The 13,566-nt window shown below is 34.6% G+C and overlaps 1 protein-coding gene across 1 annotated transcript; it reads right to left on the minus strand.

Annotated features, from left to right (window-relative positions):
* Positions 1-224: 224 nt before the first annotated feature.
* si:zfos-1056e6.1 (uncharacterized protein LOC107988029 homolog) lies at positions 225-13,348 on the minus strand. The gene is made up of 9 exons (XM_041250152.1): positions 12,897-13,348; positions 12,476-12,543; positions 11,849-11,893; positions 10,345-10,409; positions 9,637-9,674; positions 9,281-9,360; positions 6,662-6,724; positions 5,797-5,847; positions 225-460 (listed from the first exon to the last, which is right to left on the minus strand). Exons 1-9 carry the CDS (start codon positions 12,973-12,975, stop codon positions 407-409), a joined length of 543 nt encoding a protein of 180 aa, XP_041106086.1. The 5' UTR covers positions 12,976-13,348; the 3' UTR covers positions 225-406.
* Positions 13,349-13,566: the final 218 nt, after the last annotated feature.

Here is a 13,566-nt window from a genome sequence, read left to right on the forward strand (position 1 = left end):
ACAACAACTGTCGCTTCCTGTGGTTGCCATGGGCAACTTGAAACATGTACTGTAAATGAATGTCTCTGTGCAGGTGACCTGAACACCAAAATATTTAATGGATACTTAAAACACTACAAGTGGTGCTAAAAAGATGATGCCTTACAAAAGGAAACTGTGAAATGAGTTCACACAAAGTGAATCAAAACACTGCCATCATATGAAAACATAAGTGAGCAAATATGTGAAATTGACACACCTTTATTTACTGAAATACAAAACACGTTATACAATAATCATTAACAGATTTACTATGCTAATTATCAAAGAATACACTGGTAGTACACTTCTACATTTGGAATTCTAACAATTAACACAACTTGGCCACAAACAAATGATCTCTTCTTTGCCATAACAGCATTTGAAATCACCAAAGTGGTGGACGTGTAAACATGCCTCTCCAACAGTGAGAATCAGCCATCTGAAAGATTAAAGAACTTGTCATTTTTAATTGAAAGTTACAAACCGTTACAATATATATGGCTCTGTATATCACTGATTTTTTTTTTTTTTTTTGGTATCTTGACTTTTCGTTGGTTTTTGTGACTTTGTAGACCTACCCGTGATGTATTAAATTGATTTTCACTCCTCTAACTTAATTTTATCTCTGTTGCGCTAGTTTAGTTACGACTGTTTGTGTCAAACTACTTTCGTATGCAAATATACGAATCTCATTATAATATCGAAGTTTCGCGCTTAACCTTGGTGTATTATCATTTTCTCCTGATTCATGACTTCGGGTTGTGCCTGTTATTTTACACATGCTTCTCACTGGCGTGGATTCAACTAGCTGTTCGTATATGAAACTTCCTGTTTAAACGTTTCCGGGCTTTTAGTTACTTAAAAAATATATAAGTAAACCATTAATAGTCTATATTAAATAACAATAGCAATACATACATTTTGCGTTGGTTTCTTTTACATGCTTTCTTTTATATTCTTTTATATGGTGCTTTATTGATGAAGGGAAGCACGGAAACAAATCACTGCAGAGTTCTTTAATTAAACACAAACTGAAATATTTTCTTATCAGTAATTATGTTGTGCATAGACAACTGAGTATTTACTTGCGTAACCTACTGTATGTACTATACTTTATTCCTTTACACAACTAAAATATACATAGACTCAAACAAAAGTTGTCTCTGATACTCTAAATTAACATGCTTTTGGGATATTAATTCAACTTCAGTCTTGCAGCATGGCTCAGTAAATCCTAGCGCCAGCACTGGTCAAAGTGAATTTATGTTGTTAGTTATTTCTTTCCATGTTTCGTTTCTTAATGTTCTTTGGCCCTGCAAAGTGTGTTAAATTATATATATATATATATATATATATATATATATATATATATATATATATATATATATATATATGATATAATAGAATTATAAGTGATTCTTGTCTATTGTATATATAATTATATCTTTCCTTGTCTTATACTTAAAAGTAAATATGGACCTAAGTTGTATTCTTTACGAACAGATACATTCTGTCTTTGTGGAAATGTTGTTTTCCTATTCTTGGCCGGTGTGACTGATGCATTAAGGTTGGAGTCTGCAGAAGCCATGGCTCAATCCTATTATATTTGCCTACTACTTCTTTCTGGTCACTATACCACTCATTTATGTTTGCCAGAAGGAAGTTCTAAATCTTGACTTTTGGCGTTACGAGTCTATTTATAACGAGATACAAATTCCGATCTCTCCTGTATAATGAGTAGTGAATTGTGCTGTTCGTAAACTTGTGTTGATATTACCGTAGTTGTTCACGAAAAAGAGCTGTTTAGTACACCACACTCAAAAATTCTACGAAGAACGGAGGCTACACGTAAGTAGTGTTAGTACATAGAGCCCATAGTGCATTGTCAAACTATAACTTACACATGTAGCTAACTAATGTCACTGTTTAATAAAATAAACACAGCGTGTTTTTTGTTTTGTTTTTTAAATCTTGCTTGCTATCCTTATTCTGTTATTATTTCAAAATTGTACAACATTTAAAAATGCAGTGAAAAGGCAGGGTGCACCTATAGGCAGGCATATATATATATATATATATATATATATATATTATATATATATATATATATATATATATATATGAACAAACCAGTTATTACAACAGATTGCATGAATCTTTTTAAATATAGCGGTACCATGGTGGAATTAGCTTTCAATTTCAAGCTCGGTTGTGATTGTAACCTTATACTACATAAGGTCATACAATGCAAGAGTCAACGATAATGTGGCACACGTTCCCTTTTTTTTTTTTTTTTTAAATCGCTCTCTTTATAGGTGTGTATGATTTGTTAGTTAATGAAATCTCAGTCAACAAATGAAGACAGATAAGAGGATCATTTTGTACCACTTAATTTACACTGATGAAACATAACCTGGTTAACCCTACTGATGGCATATCAGATGCTCAGATGACAGATGTGGTTGCATTCTTGTAAAATTTAAGGGTAAAACTAAATACATTTCGACAAGGAATTGCAATAGTTCCATTACTTAGTTGAGCACAAGGTGGTTTCAATAAATACTTACCGATTTAAATATAGGCCTACTATGTGATAGTTTGAGATATTCAGTCTATTTAAAACAGTAGGTAGGTATTTATTTTTAAAATTATTTTTATATATAATTATTAGTTGAATAAACCTCTACGGAATAAGACCATTGTGCTACCTACTTTTCAGGCAGGTAGCAAATCCTTACCAATCGCCTTCAAAATCACACACCAAGTTAAGTAGCCTCCACCTGTGTTAAATTGTAGTGATTCATATGATTTCAGGATAAATTCAGCAGTTCCTGTAGGTTCCCTCTGCTGGGTAGTGCATTTCAAAGCAAAGACTCAACCATGAGCACTAAAGCACTTTCAAAAGAACTCTGGGTATAAAAAAAAAAAATGAAAGGCTTTGAATATCTCTTGGAACATGGTTAACATGATTATTAAGAAGTGAAAGGTGTATGGCACCAACAAGACCCTGCCTAGATCAAGTCGTCCCTCCAAACTGGATGACTGAGCAAGAAGGAGACTGATCAAAGAGGCCAATGGCAACTTTGTAAGAGCTACATGCTTTTATGGCCAAGATTGGTCAAAGCAAGTGACAACAATATCTTAAGCACTCCACAAATCTGGCCTGTATGGTAAGGTGGCAAGAAAGAAGCCATTACTCAAGAAAGCCCACCTTGAATCCAGTTTGAAGTATGCAAAAAAAAAACACTCAGGAGATTCTGTAGCCGTGTGGCAAAAAGTTTTGTTGTCTGGCGAAACTAAAATGGAACTTTTTGGCCTAAATGCAAAGTGTTATGCTTGGCGCAAACCCAACACAGCACTATAGAACACCATCCCTACTGTGAAGCATGGTGGTGGCAGCATCATATTATGGGGATGTTTCTTGTCGGCAGGGAAATGAAAATGAATGGCGCAAAGTACAGAGAAATCATTGAGGAAAACCTGCTGCCCTCTGCAAGAAAGCTGAAACTGGGACGGAAGTTCACTGTTCAACATGACAACGACCCAAAGCACACAGCCAAAGCTACAGTGGAGTAGCTAAAGAACAAAAAGGTAAATGTTCTTGAGTGGCCCAGTCAGAGCCCCGACCTAAATTCAATCGAAAATTTGTGGCATGACTTGAAATTGCTGTCCATCAATGTTCCCCAAGGAACTTGACAGAGCTTGAACAGTTTTGTAAAGAAGAATGGTCAAATATTGCCAAATCTAGGTGTGCAAAGTTGGTAGAGACCTATCCCAACAGACTCACAGCTGTAATTGCTGCCAAAGGTGCTTCCACCAAGTATTAACTCAAGGGGGGTGGAGACTTATCCAATTATGATCTTTCAGTTTTGTATTTTTAATATATAATTTTTTTCTCAATAAAAACTTTTTTCCCCTTAAGTGTGGAGTATGGTGTGTAGATAAGTGGAAAATATCCTCATTTAAATGCATGAAACTCTGAGGCACTGACACAACAAAATGTGAAAAACGTTCAAGGGGGTGTAGACTTTCTATAGGCACTGTATATAGTAGCAAGGCAGGGAGGTGGTTAAAAATCCTCCCTGCCAGAACATGTGCAAATGCACCTTTATTTAATTGTATTATTTGTTAACTGTTTGGGCAGTTGGCATGATAATTGTAAATTAGAGCCAGCTGCCCACAGTTGTTACTCTCAGGCATAGAGGCCTCACAGTTTGTTAATTTTAGACTGCTGAGTAGAAGGAAGCATAAGGTTGTGTGCTCTGGTTCCGAGCAGTCACCAGTGTAAGCACTGTGTGTTGAGCATAAACCTGTGTGTTTTGTTTTCGTTTTAACAGGTAAACAGCTTAGCCGTCCTGTGTATTTAGAAGTGTGTAGTCAGCTCTTCAAAGTGCAGCTAGGTGTTTATTTTGTACAATTAAAAGTGAGTGTTAGCTCTAAAATGTCAAATTGTGTGTCCTGGGTCTCATTTAAAAGGGCAAACAAATTATTAAATGATTAAAAAAAAAAGACGTTATGGACTGTTGCAATAGCTATCGTAAATTGAGCCAGCTGGGTTTTGACTGAGTTAGTTGGACATGTGCGTCCGTTTGGTTGTAACAATAAAGTGAATACATAACAATGGGATCCAAGTAAAGCATTGGGTGGAATTTCTTTACCAAGCAGGAGAAAACGGAATTTGCAAACTCTGCCAATGAAATATTTCATTCAAAGGAGAAAGCACAGTTACTTAATGTTTAATTTTTATTTTATTTATTTTTAAATAAAGGCTACTTGTTTTTATCTTTCTGATAAGAACCTATACCTGCTCAATAACTGTAAATAAAGCATTCCGTATTGGCAGCCACGCGGTTATTATTAATGGTTCTTATGTTTTCTTTCAAATTTAGTTCCTGAGAAGAATTGTCACCACAGTTATTATTGATGTTTACTTGCCGCTCGCTGTGTGTTATTGTTTTCTGTAAAACAATTATATCCTGCCAGTTAATGAAAGGATTAATGCAATGCTTGTATTAACTTTGTCTTTATTATGCCGGGCACAGACCGGTGTTTACAACTGTATTGTTATATTTTCTATTTTGGCCCATCGGGTACCCGTGCTGACCAATCAATTTAGTTATATATATATATATATATATAGATATAGATATAGATATAGATATAGATATAGATATAGATAGATATATAGATATATATATAGATATAGATATAGATATATATAGATATAGATATATAGACACACACACACACACAGGCAGGCACTTCTCGACGCTTCGACTTACGACGCACGGCACTTACAACTCTTTTGCATTATTACCCTGCAGAGCAATGGTCTCAAAACGAAACCTAAGCTGTGAACTCTGTCACATGATGAGGGGCTTAACTTCAGGTGAACGTAGTTTCGGCTAGGAGTACTGCATACACACACTGAATATGTCATTGAAAAGCACTGAGTCTGTACTTTTAAACAAGCCAGGTAGGTGCCTGAGTAATATACACATAAGCACCACCCCGAAATCAGGGCTGAGTGTAAAGACTTAAATAAATATTTGCATGAGTACACTATAACTGGTAATTTTTGTAAAAAATATATTATCTGGCCAAAGAGTCAGGAACGTAACCACAATTTATAACATTGTTCCTATGGAAAAATGTGTTTCGACTTACGACGCTTCAACTTACAATGAGACTTTCAGGAACTCATTTTGTGGTAAGTGCGAGGACTGCCTGTCTATTTATTTATTTTTTGACAGGGAGAGTACAAATCCTACTCACCTGCATTCTCTGATTTAGGAATATCACTTTCTGGCTGAGTAACTCCATTTCCTGTAAAACATTGTGGCATCATTAAAAACCTAGATCCATTATTCTGTCTTCACCAATGATTTAAAGGATGTTATGACAAGACAATGTAAAGTTATATAACTGGCATTTGAGCACTGCTTGCATCCCAGTGAAAGATTCCACAGGAAAGGAACAATTACTGTGTTCAACATGACAAGCACTGTAACTCTGAACGATGACACACTTGCTTTTTAAATATACGACAAAAGGAGTATCTATACGAAAAACTGGCATTCTAGACCTAAAGGCTTAAGCCCTTTTAAGCAGTGTGGCAGAGTAGGGGGAGGAGGTGGGCAGGACAGAGGCCATGCGCATGAAGAAATGTGTGTTTTGAAATAGTATAATTGGTGAGGGATGGTGTAAGTGTTGAACTGTGTAATTGTTTGATTAGAAAAGTGTGGAATGTGGCCAGGTGGTAATGGAATGATTCGCTGACAATTACCCCTGGTCACACACTATAAAAAGGACAAATGTTTGGTGAGGAGCAGAGCACGAGAGTGTCAAGTGCAGAGCAGAGCAGAGCAGGGCAGGGCAGGGCAGGGCAGGAGAGTGTGGTGCAGTGTGGAGTAGGGCAGAGCAGAGCGGAGTACAGCAGAGTATGGAGCAGAGCAGGAGAGTGTGGAGCTGAGTAGGAGAGTGAAACAGTAAGAGAGAAATGTACTGTGATGGCTGTGCTTGGGTGCTGTTTTGTTTTGATTAGTTTGAAGAGTTCTGAGTGTAGTGTTTTGTTGATTCCAGCCGAACTTCTCCCCTGTGGCCCTAATTGTTTGCTCTTGCAGTATTTGATTTGACATACCTGATTTAACTTTTCTTGATGTCTTAATTTGATTTCAGGAACAAGCTCCTCCAGTTTTTCAATCTAAAAGTAAATACATTAATAAATACAAATTGCAAACAAGCCTATGTAAACTGAATGCTCTCAAAGATTAGTGATTAGTCATACCATTTTTGTGACGGTTTTAAGGAAACAATTTTCTTTCCAAATTATTTATCACTATATATTTACTTTTATTAACAGAGTGTTGTGATTGAACTAATGTTTTCTTTAAAATTTACTTGGATGTGGCGTTATATAAATAAGACAATTGGGACAAACTTGGCCCCCATTTTTTTCTTCATGTCTCTCCTAGTTTTTACTGCACAAAAAGCCCATGTTTGGCAATTGGTTAACTTTTCTGTACTATTTAATATATTACATAAAAACTTGACTTGAGTCAAGAACTGGGAACCTGTTGCTATAGGAAATTATTACATATGTCAATTCTATTTTTTTTTTTTTTTTTTTTTTTTTGCTTCTACAACAAGAATAACACATTTTTGTCCTACTTTGACTGCCAATCTCTTCTTATAAATACATTAAAATGTTAGCAAGTGTTGTTAGTAAGTTTTTAAAAATGTTAATACAAATGAATTGCGCTGAAACAAATTGGGATAGCTGTGGCAATACCCTAAATGTCCTATACATTTCAGTTCTGTGTAGGTAGTGTAGAAGATTACATTCTGCATAAAGTGTTAATTATGTATTTGATTATAAATGTCTTTACTTGTATGTTATTTTCATATTTAGATATAGCTTAAAGCATATGTAACTAGCTAAGCAAGCAGTCTCTCGTATCTTTTGGGCAGATAACCAAAGTTAGCAGGTGTCTAATCAATATGTGTGGACACAGTGTGAAAACAGAACACCACAAAGAACAGACTAGTTTATGACAGTCTGTAAAATGCTTAAATGTGATGCACTATAGAATGATATAGATTTGGCGAGTTCCCACCCCCCGCCCCCTTACCAGATTTGTTGAAGGTGTGTGATAGTAAGGTGGATCCATACTGATTGGAAGAAATGGTGGTAGGAATGATAATATATTCATAGTATTTAAAGTAATGTTTTTGTTTGAATAGTCAGTTACTTCCTTGAATTGACTCCACATAAGAACATAAGAACATAAGAAAGTTTACAAACGAGAGGAGGCCATTCGGCCCATCTTGCTCGTTTGGTTGTTAGTAGCTTATTGATCCCAAAATCTCATCAAGCAGCTTCTTGAAGGATCCCAGGGTGTCAGCTTCAACAACATTACTGGGGAGTTGATTCCAGACCCTCACAATTCTCTGTGTAAAAAAGTGTCTCCTATTTTCTGTTCTGAATGCCCCTTTTTCTAAACTCCATTTGTGACCCCTGGTCCTTGTTTCTTTTTTCAGGCTGAAAAAGTCCCTTGCGTCCACACTGTCAATACCTTTTAGAATTTTGAATGCTTGAATTAGGTCGCCACGTAGTCTTCTTTGTTCAAGACTGAACAGATTCAATTCTTTTAGCCTGTCTGCATATGACATGCCTTTTAAGCCCGGAATAATTCTGGTCGCTCTTCTTTGCACTCTTTCTAGAGCAGCAATATCTTTTTTATAGCGAGGTGACCAGAACTGCACACAATATTCAAGATGAGGTCTTACAAGTGCATTGTACAGTTTTAACATTACTTCCCTTGATTTAAATTCAACACTTTTCACAATGTATCCGAGTATCTTGTTAGCCTTTTTTATAGCTTCCCCACATTGCCTAGATGAAGACATTTCTGAGTCAACAAAAACTCCTAGGTCTTTTTCATAGATTCCTTCTCCAATTTCAATATCTCCCATATGATATTTATAATGTACATTTTTATTTCCTGCGTGCAGTACCTTACACTTTTCTCTATTAAATGTCATTTGCCATGTATCTGCCCAGTTCTGAATCTTGTCTAGATCATTTTGAATGACCTTTGCTGCTGCAACAGTGTTTGCCACTCCTCCTACTTTTGTGTAGGATGTCTGTGTTGTGATGAAAGCGTATTGGTTCATGCTGTGAACTGCGCGCGTCTTTGCCTGCTTGTATCCAATGTACATATAATTGTATTAACAGTATTTCTTTTATGCATATAAAGTATTTTTGATCAAAAATCATTTGTTGATTCATTCTCCCTACAGTAGTTACAGTAACTGTCCTCTTCTTTATTCTAACTAGACTGGAGTGCCTCCAAATGAGTGCATCACCCTGCTGCTGCACACAACAAAAAACAAGTGTGCTGCACGCATGTAGGAATCTCCAAATTCAACCTTATCCTAACCCTCTTCATTTACACTGGTTGCTCACCATACTAGAATTAACTTTTGTTGTGTAGTTGTTATCAACTGTAACTGTGAATAAACTGTTGAAAGATGCAGCAGTATTATTTACATACAATATCAGATATAACAGTAAATTGACAAAAGGAATTGATGACAAAAAACTATGAAAGGTCAACACAGCTGACAGCAATTAAATGAAGGGCTGAACTTCTCCTAAACTGTTGAACAGGAAACTAGAAGACAGAAACCAATATTCCCCCATGAAATGCTGTGCTGTAGTTAATATTTTGTTCTAGTTTAGTTCTCCTGTACTTGCCCTTCTTGTGATGCTCTGCAGTCTGTTTTTCATGCTTTGATTGATTCCCGTCACTGCAATAGTGCGAGGTTTGGGCACAACTGTAAAAAAGAGGTTATGAGTTAAAAATCTTTAAATAAGAAATTATGAGAAAATATAATGTAAGCAATGTAGTTAATAAACCTGTGTGACAAATCGCAAAAGATCTGAAGAGATGGGTGAGGCCTTTCTTGGCAATTTGAATTAAGATGCTCTAACTCAGAGGGTTAGGAGCTGCTCATTAGTTCTATTTATATTGCCATAGGTATAACGTAGGCTACACTTGTGTACAAGTCTAAACATCTTAAATTAAAAAACACTTGGCAAAGCGTACTCACTGTGCTGAAAGACCTTCACAGCTTCCAACACATAAGGCCTGCAAAATATGGCATTAATTATTTAATTAAAAAGCTAGTCATATTTCATTGGTTTAAGGAGGAACAGTGTACAGGTGTCTTTGTTTTTACAAGTGGCATATTAAAAACATCATGTACTATTAATGATTAAAATGGGGGAGAAAAACAGAAACAATCACAAATATTCAAAATGTCAAATATCTTGTATAAATATCTATCTTCATCATTAAAGGTATATCTTATGTGGACCTTTAGTATTAGACTGCTTTACCAGTTTTGTGGCACTACATTTAATTTTACTCAAAGACGTCTGAAAATGTTCTAGAGGAAAATTAAATATGCTCAAAAAAATCCTTTCTTCTTCTTCTTCTTCATGATAATATATTTGTTTATTTGACTATTTTGAAAAATAGACCTTGAACTTAGAATATTTTAAAAAATAATAAATTCAATAATATATATATATATACTAATAAATATACTTAATATATATATAATATATATATTATATATATATATATATTTGTTCCAGTGTATAAAATGAAAACAGAGATGTATAACACACATTCCCAAATCATAAATTAATATACCGCAAATGATTTGAACATTTTTACACAGGGAAACAACATAAAAAATATACTCCATTTTAAAATCTTTATTGGGTTAATCCTGTACATAAATTGTACTTACATGTGTTTGTTGTTGACAGGTAAACTGCTGTTAACAGGAATCATTGAACCATGGCTGTTTCTCATCTGAAATTGTTTTTATGAATGTTTTTTTTTTTTTTTTTTTATTTGTTATGTTTATTACGCTTTGCATGAACACATTTACAAATATAAAACGGAAATGCCTCACCTTTCTTCCTGTAAAATGTAAGACTTTCTACAACCATTTTGTTACCTCAACAAGCATGTCACAATGGGCATCTAAATGTAACTAATCGGCAAGCACATGACAGATGACCACTAAACTCAGAAGGAGAGGAATCAAAACATTAAAAAGATAAGAGTTTGTTTAAAATTACAAGAAAGGCACTGTTTATAGGTTTACTAGGACAAGGCACAGTCTCAACAAACAAAAAATCACAAAGGCTACCAATTACAACAGAGCAAATAATCCTGGAGATGAAAATCCTGGAGCAGAAGTGGCACACAATTTTAAAATGAAAATCCAGGACCTTAAAAAACACAAGTACACAACACATAATAGCTATACCTATATCAAACATTGAGCGTACTTGGAGAGAACCATCTATCTCGCATGTATAAAAGCCTTGCCTCAGATTTGATCCCACTGAAAGAATGTTACTGCCTAAAAATATCATAAAAACATGTGATATATTTCTGTTTGCAGAAGAAAAATTGTTACTGCATGACCATCATGTTGGCCCCAAGCACACGTTGATGTTCTTTTGACATGTATGCAGGAGACATTTAGATATGAACAGGTATTTTGCCTTTTAGGAAAAAAAAAGTGCTACTATATTATTATAAGTGCAATAAATCATGACCTGGTCTTTACAAGGAGTGGCTCACCAGGTGAAATTTAATTAACTTTATATGTTTACTTAACAGGCTACATTTGGCAATTAATTATGAGTCATTGTAATACAATATTTATAATGGCTATTTGGTCAAAAATAATTCCAGAATACTGTATGTTAGTTGAATCATGATTAATTATGTTTTTACTCAAGCAAATATCATTTGAATATCGTTATCAATGCCTGTAGAATTCCATTTGCTGGCTCGTTTTAAATACTGCTTGATTCTACATAAATCACACGAACTTGCCTTTCAGGTCACCTTGTCAAGTGATTTCTTTGAAAGTAGTCAAAAGGACATTGAATAGAAGTGTACTGACACATGTTCATGCCGGTAGCTTCTGATACAGAGAAATAAGATTAAAATCCAATAACTCAGAATGATTGTGAACATTGTAACACTGGAAATGGAAAGGTGAAAAATAACTGCCAATATAAAATCAACAGCAAGCATGAAGGATGAGGGTACTCTGAAAAACATTTGCAGTGCTAAGAAAGAAAAAAACAACCACATCACTTGCAAGTATATCCACAATAAAAACAAACAAACAAACAAACAAACAAAGGGTTAATGACAAATATATGCAAATAACTTATCAGGGGTAATTATTTATCATAATCAACTTTTACCATCTGTAGTTGCATTACCTTCAGTACAGTAGCATTGCTCAATCCAAAAGAATGGAAAATAATCTGAAAAATTAGAAAAAAAAGTTATTATTAAAAAATAATTCTTGTCCAATCTTCCTTTACCTGTCATACGGAGACCTTTACCAGATCTAAATAGCGCAATAAAGGGAATCAAAATATCTTATTTGAAATCATTTTCATCCATTTATAATGCTTAATACGTGTTCTTACTGGACTCTACTCATATAAGCAAATATATGAGTTTTAGCTCCTCTTAGTCGAACTCGCGCTTACTTATAATTTAATAATTTATAATGTGATAACTTGTAATATGATATTTTAGAATGCAACTTTGTAACAATTTTAAGTCACCCTGCAACACTTGTATTGCAACACTGATCATGGCTCTAAGGTTTGCCCCTTGGGGATTAATAAATTCTGTGAAATATCATTACATTTTGCATAAAATAATGACATATTAATTTATATTGTTGAAGCTGCCTCAAACACGTACAATCCGCGATGGGTACTGCGTGAAAAAGCAATGACAAATGAAAAAGCTTGGCACATAATGCAGCAAATATATGTTATTTTTCCAGCCAAGAATCCTGCGATTGGCTTGTTATTCATTTGATATAGTCTTACCTGCTTAGCAATAGATGAATCTGCTCCTCTAGGTATGATAATTTCTCTTAATACTGTAATTCTGTCATCTGAAACGATATATATATATATATATAAATTGGGATATGAACCCCTATGGGAGCGTTATGTCGTTCGAATCTATATCATGTTGTATTATGTTTTTTTTTACCACTACTCGTTTGCATCTTTTTTTTTTTTTTTTTTTTTTTTTTTTTTTTTTTTTTTTTTTTTTTTTTTTTTTAACAAGATACAAAATTTCCAATTTTTAAACCAATTTAAATGTGCTGGCTGCATTTTCGCTGGTTGCTTCGCTGCAGCGTTGCTATTTCAACTCGTGTAACAACTTTTGCAAATGACATCTGAAAAGAGTATCACTGGAATATCTCGTACTAACACGATACATATTTGCAATAAACCCTACCGTTAAGATCAGTTCTTTTCAGTGCAATCCAAACTTTTGAATAACCTTTTTTTTTGGCAACTGCAGCCTGCACATCCATTTTTTTTTTTTTTTTTTTTTTCTTTTTGGCAATAATTAACCTGACGATCTAACACTAACTGCTGTCTTCTTGGAAAACCCCGTCAAAATACTTTCTCAAGGTGCTGTGGAAGATGTAGTTTTTTTAAAAAAACGTATGAATTTGTAATCTTCAGTAATGTAGAATGGTTGAACCACAGTACCCACAAGGCAACGTTGAACGTTGGGTGTCTGCATACGGGCTTGTTTTGCTTTCCTCTGTGCTGATTTTGAGTGCATGCACAGTAGCTAGGTCAAACTGTCAGATCTTTCACGGTAATGGAGATGCTAAACGCATAAACTGGTACTGATAGTACTTCCTACAAAAAAAAAAGAAAACGAAAATGTATCTAGTAAATCACATCTTCTTAATTCCTAGTACACTTATCCCATTCCTTTTAGGAAAAAAAAAAAACGGTCCAATATTTTTTTACGCTATTAAGTATACCTATACTTTTTTGTATATCGTATCCTGGGGTTTGGTTTTGGAATAAATCACTTCTGTTTCATTATGGCTAACATCTCTGAGCAGAATGTGTTTGCTTCTAATCCAACTTATTTGCATTTTATTTCA

This window comes from Polyodon spathula, chromosome 5 (assembly GCF_017654505.1).
Source record: "Polyodon spathula isolate WHYD16114869_AA chromosome 5, ASM1765450v1, whole genome shotgun sequence".
In the NCBI taxonomy this organism is placed as follows: Eukaryota; Metazoa; Chordata; class Actinopteri; order Acipenseriformes; family Polyodontidae; genus Polyodon; species Polyodon spathula.